Source organism: Nipponia nippon, unplaced genomic scaffold (assembly GCF_047370975.1).
Source record: "Nipponia nippon isolate SJK-2023a ecotype South Korea unplaced genomic scaffold, ASM4737097v1 scaffold_3, whole genome shotgun sequence".
Classification (NCBI taxonomy): Eukaryota; Metazoa; Chordata; class Aves; order Pelecaniformes; family Threskiornithidae; genus Nipponia; species Nipponia nippon.
In genome coordinates, this window is record NW_028262347.1 from 3,071,049 (window position 1) to 3,087,178 (window position 16,130).

The 16,130-nt window shown below is 42.3% G+C and overlaps 1 protein-coding gene across 2 annotated transcripts in view; it reads left to right on the forward strand.

Moving 5' to 3' along the window:
• Positions 1–769: 769 nt before the first annotated feature.
• CHCHD3 (coiled-coil-helix-coiled-coil-helix domain containing 3) overlaps positions 770–16,130 on the forward strand; it is a 164,017-nt gene continuing 148,656 nt past the window's right edge. For both annotated transcript variants that reach the window (XM_087767032.1, XM_009462606.2), the window contains exons 1-2: positions 770–938; positions 2,654–2,741. In XM_087767032.1, coding sequence (XP_087623158.1) covers positions 855–938; positions 2,654–2,741 — 172 coding nt within the window. In that variant the 5' untranslated portion in view covers positions 770–854. The remainder of the gene's footprint in view (positions 939–2,653; positions 2,742–16,130) is intronic.

The following is a 16,130-nucleotide window of genomic DNA, read 5'->3' on the forward strand; positions in this document are numbered from 1 at the left end:
GATACTTGTTTTGGTATTGTACACTAAAGAACACGTTTTTCTCCTTTCAGATGTCTTCCCAGCACACACCTTTGGAATTCTGGCCATCAAGATAGGCCATGGGACCTCCGGGGCGGGGGGGGAGTTCACTCGCAGAACAGCCAGATCCAGATGCAGTTTATATTGTAGGCTGAAAAGAAAATGTATGATGCGTTATTAACATTATTCATCTCTTGGAAAGCAAATTACATGCCCAAAGGGGCTACGCTAATGGTAATTTTATGCCGTTATGATGTGGAAAAGGGGATGAAGGATCAGCTCAGGCTAGAGCTCCAGCAGAAGCCTGGGGCATCCACCTCACACCGGGCTGCCCTGAGGGAGGCTGAGGGAGGGCAGGAGCACCCCCAGCCGCAGCGGGACAAGCAGAGCTGGGGGGGGGGATCCCGAAAGTCCTCTCAGAGCGGGGCTGTGTCCCGGGAGACCCCAGCGGGCCATGTGGGACGACACTTCCCGCTCAGCGCGGCCCCGCGGCCAGAGAGCGAGAACTACACTACCCAGCGGGCACTGCGCCGGCTCACCCCTCCCGCCCTCCCTCCTCCTGGCGCTAAGCATCCTGGGACTTGTAGTCCGCGCCCCCATGAAGTTTAAACCGAAAAAGTTTCCGCACCCTTTCCGGGTACCTCGCCGCTCTTCAGCGGGGGTTTCCATGGCTACGACCCCACAGCCAATAGGGAGCAGGGTTCTACGCGCGGGGGGCGGGGTGGGGCGAAGGGCGGGCCAATGAAGAGCGGCGTTGTTGCGGGGCGCGCTGGCAGCGGGGACAGCGAGTCTCCTTGGGGCCGTCCCTGGCCGCGGCCTGGTGGCGCCGGGCGAAGATGGGCGGCGGCGGGAGCAGCACCCGGCGCGTCACCTTCGAGGCGGATGAGAACGAGAACATCACGGTGGTGAAGGGCGTGCGGGTGAGAGCGGGGCTCCTTCCCCCGGGCCGGGGGTTCTCGCCGGAACCCGCAGGGACGCCGGGGCCTGGCTCGCCCCGGGCTGCCCCGAGCTCGGCCCGCCCCGGCCCCTCGCTCGCCTTTTTCTGCCTCTACGCTGCCGGGCCCTGTCCCCGTCCCTGCAGCTCCGGCCCCTCACGCTTCGCGGGCGCTCTCCTCCGCTTCCATCCCGCAGTGACCTCCACCCCCTTCCCGCTCCGCTTTTGCGGTTGGGGCTTTCAGGGGAGCGGGGAGAGCCCGGGTGCTCAGGTGCAGCCTGGAGGCCTCTGTCGTGGCAAGAAACACGCCGTGCGTAGGGAGGTGTCGTGGAGGAGCCTTGCCCCGGCCTGGTTTCCAACGACGGGCAGCAGAGCAGCTGTAGGAGAGATGTGTAACCAGAAGAGCTTGTTTTGTCTTTCCCTGACCTCTACATGTCAGAGCTCCTCCTTTTCCCATGTTCCGCTCTCTCACATGGGGTATAGCCGCCCTCCTCTGTACCTGCAGAAGCATTCCCATTCTTTCCCTCTTTATGGCATGCTGTTGCATGTAATACACCAGAAGATAGTTTGTGACAGGAGACACTTTGAGAAATCTTGCAGCTTAGATGTTTTTCAATGGAAGACACTGTAGTTCATACCAGGAAGGATAATAAGTTGTCTTTTATTGCTGTTTGTAGGGAGGAGCGTTGCAGAATGAACCATGATAGTAACTGCTGCCTGATTCAGCATACTAATATTTTTCTGGTCATTTAATGCTCTCAGGCAAATAGGTGACAGTAATGTAAGTGTTCGCAGCAGAGTTTGTCGGCTCTGAACCGCGCTTAAATACTGGGAAGGGCTGTTGGAGTTTCTGTAAAGTAATCCTGGATCTTGAAATACTGGGAAAAAAAAGCTGAATGATATCATGGGTACTAGGAAAACACAGCTTCGTTAAATAAATAATGTTAGTCAATAGAGCATCCAAAAGTGGGATATATGTAACGGTTTACATAGGTAAAACTAGCTGTGGGAAGATGAGAGTTTTAAGGATTGGGTTAAGAAATCTTATGCTGAAGAAATTTTACGCTTGCATATTAGATTACAGATTTTAGAAAAATCTTTGTAATGCAGATTTCTGCCCGTGAGAGATGTCATTAGTCTTATTCTCAGTTTGATTCTGCATAATTTGTGACAGTATTTTTGTGTGTGCATGTGTCAACATTAGAATGAACTTGGTGGTTGACTATACTTGCTCTGACCACTTGTGTTGCACAAGTATTTTGAGGGCTTTATCAGGATAAAGTTCCTCCTGGGTTAAGTGCTCTGCACCTGCACAGTATGGTATTTGGCTGTCGTCCAAATAACTGAGAAAGGCAAAAAGGCTGATTCATTGCAAGCAACGTGTCAAAGGGTGTTGTTTCCTTTATCTTTCCCTGTATCCTATATTTTGTCATATCGGTTTCTTGTGTTCTGTGAAAGCCAAAATAATCTTGTTCAGCCTGATTGTTTGCACTCAGAGCTGAGTGCTCACCCCGCAAAAAAGGGGGAAATACGAAGTTTATTTTGCATTGTTGATAAAATTTTAGCAGCTGTCATATCTTATTTTGGGGCTCTGTGCTCTTTTTTCCAAGTTTTACTTCACTTTTTGGGGAAAGAGAGGGGTAATGGGGATAAAGGAGGAGGTGTAGTCTGACTCTTTGGGTTGGGGGTTATATTTTTCAGCTATCTGACAGTCTCATTGATCGTATGAAGGAACCTTCTTCACCCAGTGGAAGACCGCAGTCTCAGCACCGATCAGCATCTGGTGCAGGTAGGCCCATGTTTTCTGTTTTTTAATGAGAGGAAGAAAATCAAATGTGCCTTTCAGAGTACTGTAATGATCTCATTGCCATTTCGTAGAGATGATTTTTTGACGTTAACTTTTTTGCTCATCTCCTTTTGAAGAAGGAGGTAGTTTGTAAGCTTTCAGAGGAGTTATATTAGTCTTTATTTTCTTCTGACTGACATTAAAATGTAAAACACAACTGTTTATTAGACTTGGTTTTCTAAGGTATTATCCGTTGTTAAAGACTTTTTTTTTTTAAACAGAAAAAGCAAATATCCGTTCCAAATATGTATTGAGTTCTGAAGTGAAAATTCTTGCATACTTAATCAACACTGAATTTTAGTATAGTGAACTTCTGTTGAAATATACTTAAGCAGACATTAGAAGAATAATATGCTATTTTCCTATCATGGAATAGTGGAAATAAGTCGCATAAAGTTTATACAGATCGATGGCTCAAAATGATGGCTTTCTTAACATTTTATATTTCATTACTGAGGCCTGTTCAAATGCATCAAACAGGCTTCGTGCCAGGCAGCCTGTGCTCTAATTTAAAATACTTCAGCAGAGTGAACACGACGTAGCTAGTGAAGGAGTGAAAATCAATGGCAGAGATTGGAGCATGTGATTTATGTTTGTCGACTATGTGAAACCTGTAAGGTTCAAGTAAGGCTTCTTGTCAGTGCTCCAGAAATATTAATGATATCAGTATTCCCTAAGGGCCTTTTGCCTTGATACTTACAAAAAATCCCACGAAAACTCAACACACTGATTAAAAACAAGTCCTGTGGCAGTAGCGGGCCTTGCAGCAAGACTTGAATGAACAGCATGTAGCATCTTTCATCTGAAGTATAGAAAGTTGGTTTCCTGTTTTTTCATTAAAGATGTCTATAGTGTAGGTGTCTATATCCGAGCTGGGCTCTCTCTGTAGTCAGTAGAAAGAAAAAGATGTTTTGGGGGACAATTCATCTGGCTTATTTGAGAATTCTGCTTGAGGATGAGATGAATTGCCCTCTAGGAATCCTGGGGTGAAGAGGTCAGATGTAAGCATGTAGCGATGTCAGGTGAATCCAACACGGGATGTTTTACAAATATTGGGGCTCCCACATGATGCTGGTTAGGGGTTTGTTTTTCCGCTTTATGAATAGGAAGACTGTGGTGTAGTGAAGGCAAGGAAAATATCAGCGCTAAAAATTACTGAAACTGTCACCTGGCTTGTGAAATGTAGTTTTCCCAATAAAATTGCTTAGAATTTAATGCTTCCTTAACTAAGGTTTGAATGGAGTAGGGCTGTAGTTTCATGCATGGACTGCCAGATTGTCCATCTTTTTTCTTTTTAAATAGTAGCCTTCTGATTATGTATATGTATTTTTACTGTGGTGAAGAAATTATTCTAGATAAAGGATTTATATGAAATAATGCTTGCACTTCGTATGGAAGTAGTCTTGTGAATAAGCATCTGTGGGTTTTGGGATGTGGTGACTGGCGATGAAGGCTGTAATACCCCAGTAATTCTTTGCTAATTCACAGTACGTACATACCTGATCCTTTTTTTTTTTTTGCTTCTCTTTTTGTGTGTTGGAAATAGTGCTTTTTTTTAAAATTTTTATTTATTGAAAGACTTAATGAATTGCATGATCCTTCACAAGCTTGAGAAACCTTATGCGTATTTTTGCTTTAAGAACTAGTGATTTAGGTGAAGTGCTTCTATTTCCCCAGGAAAGTATAATCAGTGTTCTACCTCAGTTGCTAAAATGATTTGTATTTAAGAGGATTAAATTATACTTAAATATATGTTACCGTACCATCCGTTCCTCTTTCATTAAATGTTTTTTGGCGAAGAATTATAAACTATTGAATTTATTTGATGCTCTGAGAACAGTCAACCTATTTCTTTATTTTGTAGCTACACCTAACTTGTCAGAGTCTGCATTTGTCTGATAAGGTCTCATTACAGGAAGGGCACTCGCTTCAAAGCTAGTGCTCTGATCACTTAATATTGAATTATTCTCTGTTGATGGCTGTGAGGGCTGGACCCCAAATCTGGGGGTCTTCCTTCCAACCAAGCAGTGCTGGGGCTTGGTTTCTTGCTAAAGCCTCTTGTACCGTTAATGAGAGATCTCTCTCCAGGCAGCTCCTCCCCTCCTGGTCATGAATCTGGTGATAGTGACTTGTTTTTCTGACGGTGGATCGCTCGCTGCTCCTGAAGAGAGTTTTCCAAGGATGGTGGTGTTTGGAGCCTGGCTTTGGCTTTTTTTTTTTTTTCTGATTACCAGCTGGGCAACTTTTGAACTTGACAGTTTGTTAGCCTGCATTTATATCTTTATATATTCTAGACAAATAACACTTTCCTACAAAAATAAAAAAGATGTCTAGAGGGAGAAACATTAGAGCTATTAAAAACAGCCCTTTCTTTAAGTCAAGTCTTTGATAGCTTTTGGTGGAGGAATAATGGATTAGATTACATGAAAGAATGCGTATCTTGTTGCTTGTCAATATATGATGAATTTATTGACTTCAGTTTGGGGTCGGAAAATGAAATTGCATACACTTACAATGAAATCTGACATCTAAATACTATGTCTTAAAGCATCCTAGCTTGCTTGGATCATTTTCTGACTTCTGAGTAATATTACATGCACTAAAATATTTAACAAGTGTAAAATCTTTAAAGTATGTCTGTAATTCCTAAAGCAATATTGATGAAATGTAATTTGGTCAGAGGAGTACTTTTTTTTTTTTTTTTTTCCCCTGAGTGTGTGTTATACCTAAAGCTTTAGTCATAACAGACAAAGGGAATGGTTTAATTCATTTTAGCTTAGTGGATATCTGAAAAGATAGTAGTCTGTTATGGAAAAAAAAGAACAAATGCTTAAATTATCAAGAGTCTCTGCATCTCAGACAGCCATTTTTTTTCCCTTTGCAGAAACAGATTACATGGAGGATACAGAGGATTTTTCTCTTTCTTGTTTTTTTTAAAATATTTTTAACTGTATTATTTGTTATTGTGACTATGCTGTCCTCATGAAAACAAATTGGTAAAGGACCTATGTCATAAAGTGCTATGAAGGTGTGTAATAAAGTCGAGCACTGCTGATGCCCCCTCAGAAATTGGGTTAGACCTGGCGTGTTTCCAGTGGAGAAAAATATATTTCTTAGCCTTTTTCTTTTGTGTGCGATGATGCCTTTTAATTGTGTACTCTGTTGTGTTCGTGTCCATGTCTTTTGGCAGAGTTTCAGTGGCCCAGAGTCTCTCGGCTCAATCGGAAACATACAAGGAAGCATTGTTGAGATGTACAGGAATGAGTATTTGAAGAATTAGGTTCTTGTTGGAGATGCAACCAGGATTTAGCTGAACTCTAGGAGAGCAAACTTCAGCTTACGAAGAGAGCTAGTTGGTGGGATCCTGTGGGAGGCAGCTCTGAGGGACAAGCTCAGGAAAGCTGTGAGGTCCTTAAGGACAACCGCTTCCTAGTGCAAGGACGGTTCATTCCAGTACTCAGAAAAATTAATAGCTGTATTGGGAGGCTGGTATGCTTAAACAGGGAGGTCATGATAGAGTTTCAGTGTAAAAATGAGCTCAGCAGGAGGTGGGAGCAGAGACAGACTACAAAATGAGTGGATTTGTCGATGAGGGGAGGGCAGTAGGTGTTATTTACCTCCGTTTCAGCAAGGTGTTCAACCCTGTCTCTCCCAATATTCTTGTATCCAAGTTAGGATGTTGCAGTGTGGATAACTGGACGACAAGTTGGGTTAAAAAAACTGTTTGGATGGTCAAGGTCAGCGGGTTATGGTTAATGGGTCATACTCTACCTGGAGGCTGGTATCGTGTGGGGCTCTGCAGGATTTTGTCCTGTTTAACAGCTTTGTCAATGTCCTGGCGGAGGAGGTGGAGTACATGCTCCTCAATACAGATCACCCCAAACTGGAGGGACATAGTCAATATGCTTGACAGCAGGGCTGCGATCCAGAGGGACCTAGACTGACTGGAGGAACGAGCCAACAGGAACCTCATGAAATTCAACAAGGAGAAATGCACAAAGTGCTGCACTGAGGAAGGAGCAACCCCTTGCCACAGCGCAGGCTGGGGCCTGCCTGTCTGGGGAGTAACTGCTGAACAGGAGCTGAGCACCCTGGCAGGCAGCATGGTGCCTGTGAGCCAGCTTTGTGCCTGGGTGGCAAAGAAAGCTGAGAGCATCCTGGGCTGTATGAACAGCAGCAGGTCTAGTAGATGGAGGGAAGTGATTATCCTCTTCTGTTCAACACTTTACAGATCACATCCTGAATACTGCGTCCAGTTTTGGGCCACCCAGTAGAAGCCATTGATCAGCTGGAACAAGTTCAGCAAAGGTCAGGGGCTGAAGTGCTTTCTCTATGAGTAGAAGCTGAGGAAACTTGGCTTGTTCAAGGTTGAGCAGAGAAGGTTTTGAGGAGGCCTAATAGCAGCCTTCCCATACCTATGGAGCTTATTGAGAAGCTGGCTACAGGCTCTTCATGGTGGTGCATTGTTTGAGGTCAAGAGACAGTGGACACTGAAGCAGAAAAGGTTCAGAGTGGCAATAAAGAAAAACTTTGCCACGATGAGACCAGTCAGGCATTGGTTTCCCAGCGAGGCCGTGCAGCCTTTATCCCTGGAGGCTTTCAAGCTGTGAGTAGGTAAACCCCTGAGCAATCTGATCTGATCTCAAGGCTGACCCTGCTTTGAGCAGAGAGTTCGACAAAATGACTTCCTGAGGCTCCTTCCAACCTGAATGATTCTGTGACCCTGTGATTTGGCAGTAGGTTGTGAAAATAAGTTTGCTCGGTGCAACAGAGCATTTTAATCCTTATAATATGAGAAGGGACCATTGTGACTCCCTGGACTGGTCTCTTGCAATGTGGAGCCCAAGAGCATGGCTAAGGACTTTTACACCAGAGTCATTGCCCTTGTTCCTTGTCTGGCTTTTAGGAAGACTTTTTTTTTTTTTTATTTGAAGAATTACAGCATGTACTGATGGTACTAGTAATTGTGGATAGTCAGATGCTGCATGAAAAAAAGTAAAACTGGAATACCTAATGATAAATGTTGGAAGCTCTGCTTTATCGCTTGTAACCGTGAATTGTTTTGTATTTTAACTTTTTATGAGTATGTGGAAGTTCACAGAGTTTGGCTCAATTTATGCCAGTTAAGCAAGAATCGTCTGCAAATAAATCCTGTTAGTTCTGTGCCCTTTAATGTATTAATTGTTTTCATCTAACTTTTTGTTGCAACAACACCTTTTCTCTTCATAAACTGAAAGATCAAGTAAGCTGACATTTCTGTGATTTAATTTTGTGGAACTCCTCTTATTTTTAGAAAAGGAAAACAATGGAGTTTCAGCAATGCCTGGGTTGATTCTCTGCTGTTTTCTTTGCTGTGAGACACCTGTAAATCTCAGGCAGCTCCTTTTTTCAGCCACTGACATGGATCTGTGACCTTTTTTTCCTGTAGCAGCAACCATGAGGGCTTGACCTCTCCATTTAGTAGTGTTTATTTTGCCCTCCTCTACGTACAGCTTTGTGTACTCTTTAGAGGTTTTAAAGTTAACTGGTACTGAAAACCTCTGTGAAATAAATCAAGTAGGAATCCCTAATCAACAAACTGAGCTGGTCTGTGGACCACTGGTAGCCTGGAAGGCTGTGATTTGCATCTTAGAATAATATTGTTTGTTTGTTTGTTTTAATAGTATAAGTGTGGTTTTGGTTTGATTTCCCTCTGACCTCCGGGGGAGGGGGGATAAAAAAAGTTTAAAAAAAGCTTTTCGAAGGGATGCGGAGATACATGTGAGAAATACTGATGATGTGTGATAGGCTTTTGGTCTGAAAATCTTGGACACCTCTAATGTAGCTGTCATGGCAGGAATACATTCCAAAGAATATCTGGCAGTTTTGTTGAGTAAGGTTCATCCTACTGCTCTTGAAAAAGGAAGCAGATACATGGTGTAATACGTTGCCGTGTAGAGGAAGGGCAGCTTCGTCGGAACGTCATTGCTTCCGACACCCAGGCAATAGTCTGCTCAGGGTATATATTTTTTGATGTGGGATCTAAATTTGAGCAAAGCTGTCTTGGGTATTCTTGCGTATGTGATGCTGCAGTGCTCGCTCCTGCTCCCCTGTGCCTTGCTATATTGCCATTTAGTTGTCACTGAGTTTGTTGGGGGACAACTTTATTTTCAGTGATATATATTGATATTCTTCAGGTTAAAGGTTCGCTATTGATGGAAGTGTTTTATTATCAAAAGGTGAAACGTCTTGTAACTCACTAGGCTGCTAAAGATGCCAAACTTTTAATGCTGTCACTGTAACAGCAAATCTTTAGTTGAGTCTGACATTCATGTCACTGGATTGCAGGGGTATAGGGAAGATAGAATTATGCATGGGAGATGAAGCCAGTATTGCATAAATTAAAGTTCTCACTGCCTGTGTGACATGCAGGGTGTTCTGTGAACGCTTTCAGGTGGTTGGGTATGTCCTTGTAAAATGATACTGAAATTAGAAGGAAAAACTTGCAAATAATGCAACTTGTACATCTGTTTTTGGTTTAGTTCATAGTGATTTGGAGTTCAGGGCTGTGGGAGGGCTTCGTTCCCTCTGTCCCTAACGGACACTATTAACCTCATCAAAAAGATGCTGCATAATTAATGGAGGGTTGGGTAGACATGATGAAAATGTTAGAGAATAGGCCAAAAGTCCTAATTTAATGGTTTAAAAGACTCGGATTGTTGAATATGGAAAAGGGACATAACTGTATAAGAGGAATATCTAGAACCTTATGAATGCTCGTCTCACTTAGGAACAGAGGGTTTTTTTTTTTAAGGTGGGAATGCAAAAACCTTGACGTGCCAGACATATTCTGTTGTACTAAATTCCCAACGCTTGTCCAATTCAAAAGTAGTGTTTTGGTTCTGCACTGAAATACCGTCTTCGAGATGTCATCAAGACTGTGCCTTCGGGCTGCCCAGTTTGTGTTTCGAGTGCTGATACATCCTGCGGAACAACAGACACTTTCAACAAATGTCCAAAGGTAGAACAAGAACAAATGGCAAGAGGTGTTGGAACTTCTCAGGTAAATGCCATGTATTTAAAGCTATAGTCTGATCTTACAGCTGACCTCATCTAACGGTCTCATGTCTCATCATGTCTGTTCCTATAATAACTTGGTGTCCAGTGATCTAAACCATCCAGAAACCGCCTACAAGAAGAGTTTTGTACCACCTTAGCTCCCTTAGTCGAACCTTGTGTATTCAGAGAAGGGAAGCAGGAGCACACACAGGAGCAATAGTGTCACTTTTCTTTTTTGGTGACGGCCACCTCTTGGAACAGCTTTGCAGATTATGTCAAACTTAAGTTTTTCTTTCCTGAATCAGCTGCTTAAGCAACTTCACCCCTGATCGTCAAAGCACCTGTGCTAGTGGAAGGGAATAAGCCCGATCGTGCAATTAATGGAGCTGGAGAGGGCAGGCATGGCTCAGGTGGTCTGGACTGGCTCTTCAGAAGGAGAGGAAGGAGAGTGTTGCGAGGTGAAACAATCCCCAAGCTTTTGGAGATGAGAATTTTTTTTTTTTCCCGAATAACTGAAATAATATTTTATGCTGTTCAAGGAAGGATTAACTTTTTTTGTTCCTAAACAACAACAACAAAAACTTTTACAGGTAAATTAGTAATAACAATTAAAAAAAGCCAACCCAACCCGCCCCCTGAAATACCTTATTTACATCTCAGTATAGTAGTGGACTGCATGAAATAAGTACATACACTTAAATATACTCCAAGAAATGACATTTGTGTTGATGTTAACCTGGAGTTTGACATGATATAAATTTGGTTTAAGTTTGATTGCGTGGTTGGAAGGACAGGCTATATGTAGAAGAGGTCTCTCTGTCTCTCCCTTCCTCTCTCCCTCTGTTTTTCTTTCATTGTAATGAAATGATCATGTTCAACTTTGTATGAAAGGGGTGGTCCATGTGTGGGAGGTATTTAAGGCTAGAATTGCAGTAATTGATTCCCATCCCTCCCCCCCCCCCCTTCTGCTCCCGCTATTGCTTTATTTGTTGTTATTCAGTGTTGTAAAGGGAACTAAAGAAACAAATTCTGAGGTCTGCAAGGGTTCTGCAAATGGAGGAATTAGGTTTCTGAGAGCTTGTGGGTTGAGTTGTGGGTTTTTTTGTTTTGTTGTTTTTTTTTTTTTGTTGTTGTTTTTTCCTACATAGGGTCAGGGAGAAAGCCAGTATATCCCATGAATATTGTCAAATATTAGGGGGAGATTTGATTGATTTATTTAGGGCTTCTCATTTTACAACCAATAGAGAACTTCTGATATTCCAGATGAAATTTAAAGAAAGAGCACTTGATATGTCAGGTCCTGTCCTACTTGTATGCATAAGTAACTAGGTCTCAGGCCGAGGTAGATTCATTGCGATGATAGTCAGCTTCTTTTATAGTTTTTTCTTTTACAAATGGTTTTCTGTGTGTGTGGCTTTTTGCAGATAGGCAGAATTTATCTTTCAATGGGCATTCATTTAGAAGTGTCATTTTTGTTTCTATATATTCTTAGAAACAGGTAATTCTTATGTACCGCATACTGTGTGCTTTTTGGTCTCTAGTGGATTTGTTGAAATTAAATTTCATGCTATTCTGCTTAAGGCTGCATGTGCTCTATTAGGGTTTACTGAGTGCAGACGTTTGCTCTAAAAATCTTTCGGAGTAGTTGTGCAGTACACATATAAAGCAATTTTTGTCGTAGCTAGTATAACAAGCATATCCAAAGTATTTGCTTAGAAATGGCTTGAGCGTTAAAAGTTAAAACCACCTGCTTTTTGATGTGGAAGCACAAGATTGATGCATGCTAAACCATAATCTTCCAGTAGTTAGCAGAAAATCATGCTGAAAAACAACTGTTGGTGGCTGGCATGTGATTCTTGTATTAATTTCTAGTGCTGCAGTAAGCTTAATTAAGAAAGCCAGGGAAACTGTCTCTAAAAGCACAGAGAAAAAAAAATTAACCTGGGAAAAAGAGATTGTGCGCAGTTCACGGAGCCCTTTGCAAAACAGCGTGTAATAATGAGTTTTAAGGACTAAATGGTTATGCATTTATGCATGGAATTGGTGCCACTGCCTTTTACTAGTTCTGAGTACTGAATTGTTTTGTAGTTAAATCCTGGCAAAGTTTTAGACCTTTGAGCATAGACAGTCAGAGCTTAGCCAAAGGCTGAACTCTTTGAAAATGCAGCCAGAACTTATCAAATGTTTAAAGTCTATCCATCAACATGCCTTTTTTTCTCTTCTCTCTCTCTCTCTTTTTTTTTTTTTTCCTTTTTCTATGAATTTCCGTTACGATATCTATTAGAAATCAGAATTTGACAGAGGAAGATGCCTGTTTGGGACACATTTGTTGTGGTCCTTGTTAGAAATATTCCATATATGTTCTTGCAGAAATCCCAGTTCACGTGTGCTCAAGTTCTTGGTTCATGTTGAGAGTTAAAGGAGCTGAAGATTGACAGTAGTAGGCATTGAACAATTTAATATTTCCTCTGAAATGTCAGCCTTTGACTTCTGTAGTCCATGCTGTGTCTGGTCACCAGAAAAAAACCCGGCTATTTCTCCTTTGTCCTTCAGAGACCTTCCTGGGATTATAGGTCAAAAAGACCAGATAGCTGGCTAAGATAAAAGTGTATGTAATTTAAAGGATTAGTAGAATAGAAGTCATTTGGAGCAGTTTGAATGATTTTGCTATCTTAAAGAATAAAATCAAAAATATTGATAACTTCCATGAAATAAAAGCAATGACTAAATTAGAACTGTTTGCTTTCACCAGTATGAGTCTTGATAGCGCTATGCAAGGAAATTGTCATTCTGCTATGTAGCATCCTCTCTGGTTTTATAGTAAAATATGCTGTTACCCAAATCATCTCTCCACTGACTACAACTTTCAATAAAAGAAAAAGAATTGGGGGACAGTGTAAAGGGAGAATGTATCAAAATATTTCTAAACCAAGTCTCCAATGAGTCGATAAGAGATCCTTGTACAGGACAAGGAGACCTCCAGGTAATAAAATCTCATGGTTTTAATAGTAAATGCTACTTTTCTTTCCATCACAATTTATTTACCGGTTAGAGATGTGTGATATTAAAGAATACTTTAAATGTATAGTTTATCGCATTAAGATGAAAAGCAAAGCTTTGTTTTATTCCTTCATCTTCAGGCTGCAGCAAAGTGTTACTAAAACTCTTCATCACTTGTCAGATCAGGCAGGTTAAGTATATCCTATGGTGCTGCTTCTTGAAAGCTTTGTAGTAGTTGTTTTTTAGTTAAACAGGAGGTAACGACTTAGACTTCTTTTCTTCTGCCTCAGGGGAAAAGTATGTGGTTTCAGCTACTGCTACAATTTTTTCTTCCAAGACTTGTTTGTAGGTGTACTGAACTCCTTGATTTTTTTCAATGATCTCATGTTGAGATATATTACTAAAGTTTTGGGGAACACCAGACTGAAAATTGTATTTTTTAGATATTACTACCTGTTTTTTGGAATCTAAATTTAAAAACTAGAGGAAGGAGATGCTTTCTTCCCTTTGATTGCAAGGTTTGTTGTGTACCTCTGACAATGCTTTGTGAAGCCAGTTTATCTGATTCTCATTTTTAGCTTCATTAACCATGTTTGATTTCACCTAATGTTAATCATCTGAAAAGCATCTAATCTAAGCTAGTCATTTGGGCTAAGGGTGAGAGATGGTGGTTCATACCATCCTGTGGAAGGCTTCTATTTCTCCTGAATCTCTGGAGCTTTATACAGAAAGAGTTGAGTAGTTCATCCAAGATGCTTGACCTTTTTTTTCCTTTTCATTTTTTTCTTCTTTCCTTTATTTTTTTTTTTTGTGAGAAGGAGGCAGCTTATCGTAAGAGAAAGGAATTATCCCTGATGTTACTAAGTGACATTTCTCAACAGGGGGGATGGCAGTGAGTATTCTGAAATTTAAGTAGAAAAAGCAGTATCTGCAGAAATTGGTAGAAAGAATTAATAAAGGCAGTGATTATACAGAAGAGTGACTTCAATGCTAATCAGAAACCTAATCTTTCCAGTCCTGTTCAATATCTTCACTGATGATCTGGATGAGGGGATTGAGTGCACCCTCAGTCAGTTTGCAGATGACACCAAGTTGGGTGGAAGTGTCGATCTGCTGGAGGGTAGGAAGGCCCTGCAGAGGGGCCTGGCCAGGCTGGATCGATGGGCCGGGGCCAACTGTGTGAGGGTCAACAAGGCTCAGGGCCGGGTCCTGCACTTGGGTCACAACAACCCCATGCAACGCTGCAGGCTGGGGGAGGAGTGGCTGGGAGCTGCCTGGAGGGAAAGGACCTGGGGGTGTTGGTTGACAGCTGCCCGAACATGAGCCAGCAGTGTGCTCAGGTGGCCAAGAGGGCCAATGGCATCCTGGCCTGTATCAAGAATAGTGTGGCCAGCAGGAGCAGGGAGGTGATGGTGCCCCTGTGCTGGGCACTGGTAAGGCCGCACCTCGAGTACTGTGTTCAGTGTTGGGCCCCTCACCCCAAGGCGGCCATGGAGGGGCTGGAGCGTGGCCAGAGCAGGGCAGCGAGGCTGGGGCAGGGGCTGGAGCCCAAGGCTGGGGAGGAGCGGCTGGGGGAGCTGGGGGTGCTCAGCCTGGAGAAGAGGAGGCTGAGGGGAGCCCTCATCGCTCTCTGCAACGGCCTGAAAGGAGGCTGGAGCCGGGGGGGTCGGTCTCTTCTCCCCAGGAACAAGTGATGGGATGAGAGGGAACGGCCTCAAGCTGCGCCAGGGCAGGTTTAGGTTGGATATTAGGAAAAACTCCTTCACCCAAAGGGCTGTCAGGCCCTGGCCCAGGCTGCCCAGGGCAGTGGTTGAGTCCCCATCCCTGAAGGTATTTAAAAGCTGGGGAGATGTGGTGCCTGGGGACATGGTTTAGTGGTGGACTTATTAATGATAGGTTAACGGTTGGACTCGATGATCTTAAGGGTCTTTTCCAACCTTAACGATTCTATGATTCTAAGGAAACGGTAATTTTTGGAGAAGCAGCACTGGGTATCACATCACATCACTTTGTCAACTAAGGTTTGATTGAGGACCAGTCTTCTGTTTCTGCACCAGTCTGTCTGAAGAGGTTGCTGAACACGCTGGCTCCTTTTAATGTGCTTTGTCATTTGCAGAGGAGAGGAAAGAATGTTTTACTCGAAGAAAAAATGAACCTCATGTATTTCTGAATTAACTGGAACCATCTTTGCTGACAGTCAGTTTACTCTTTCTCCTTAGGATTTTCATATCTGACCTCTTGCCCGCTAGAACAGCCTCTTTCTTTTTCCTTGCACCTTTTATTAAATTCCTGAATTCACTTTCTAGTATTTGAGATGCTACTAGCTCTTGCATTTGCTTGTTCATGCTGGGTTAATGTGCTACTTGGTGACTACTCATGGCAGTTTATTCCCAGAATGGAATTGGATCTGCTTGTTTTTGGCAATACTGCTACTCACTACATCCTTCTGTAGCATCTTTTTTTCTTATTGCTAACAACTTATAACACTAAAAAGCTATCAGTGGTGGAGGTGGTATAAGTATTATATCAGTTTAGAGACCAGTCACTTGAAAAAGCTGTTTTTATTAGCAGATCTCATTACCCGTTATTAAAAATGTAGGTGTTAGATTATTGTTGTTGCAAGAATTTTCAACAATTCAGCATTTGTCCTTCATTTTTATATAACTTCTGAATAATGAAAGTAGTCATAAACATCATAGCTTCATATTGTTTCCAATCAGTTTTTGGTTATTGTTACAAGCAGTAATACAGTGCTAAATATTGGGCTGAAAATACTTCAGTTACCACATTTCAAAGTTGATGGTACTGTAGCTGTCTGCTGACAATTAAATATAGAGCCGGTATTGCTGAATTTGAAGGAAGACACGTTACATTGCTTTGTAAGTCACCTCCACGTTCCTCAACAGAAACCTATCCTTGCCCCTGTACAAGGCGTGCAAGCGCCCTTGATGCTTTTGTGGTGCATATATTTGAAATGTGTACACTGGCTATTTCTAATCTGACTACTTGTGTCCTACCATTAATATTACATGAAACAAATGTTCTGTCGCTTTATTACTAAAACTTGACTTCCAGATCATTCTCTAGAATAAACATGCTGCTGTATGGGATGTAGGAAACTGAAAACGTTACCCTCAAGACATAAGAAAGTACTTACGGATTCTTCTGCACTTCCCTTTAAGACAGTGATTCTCATTTACCGGACCTTGTACAAATGCTGTTTAAAGGTCCTTATACTTTTGACTTGGATTTAAATTCTTTTCCTTGTATCCTTCTCGAATCAGCAGCAATGAG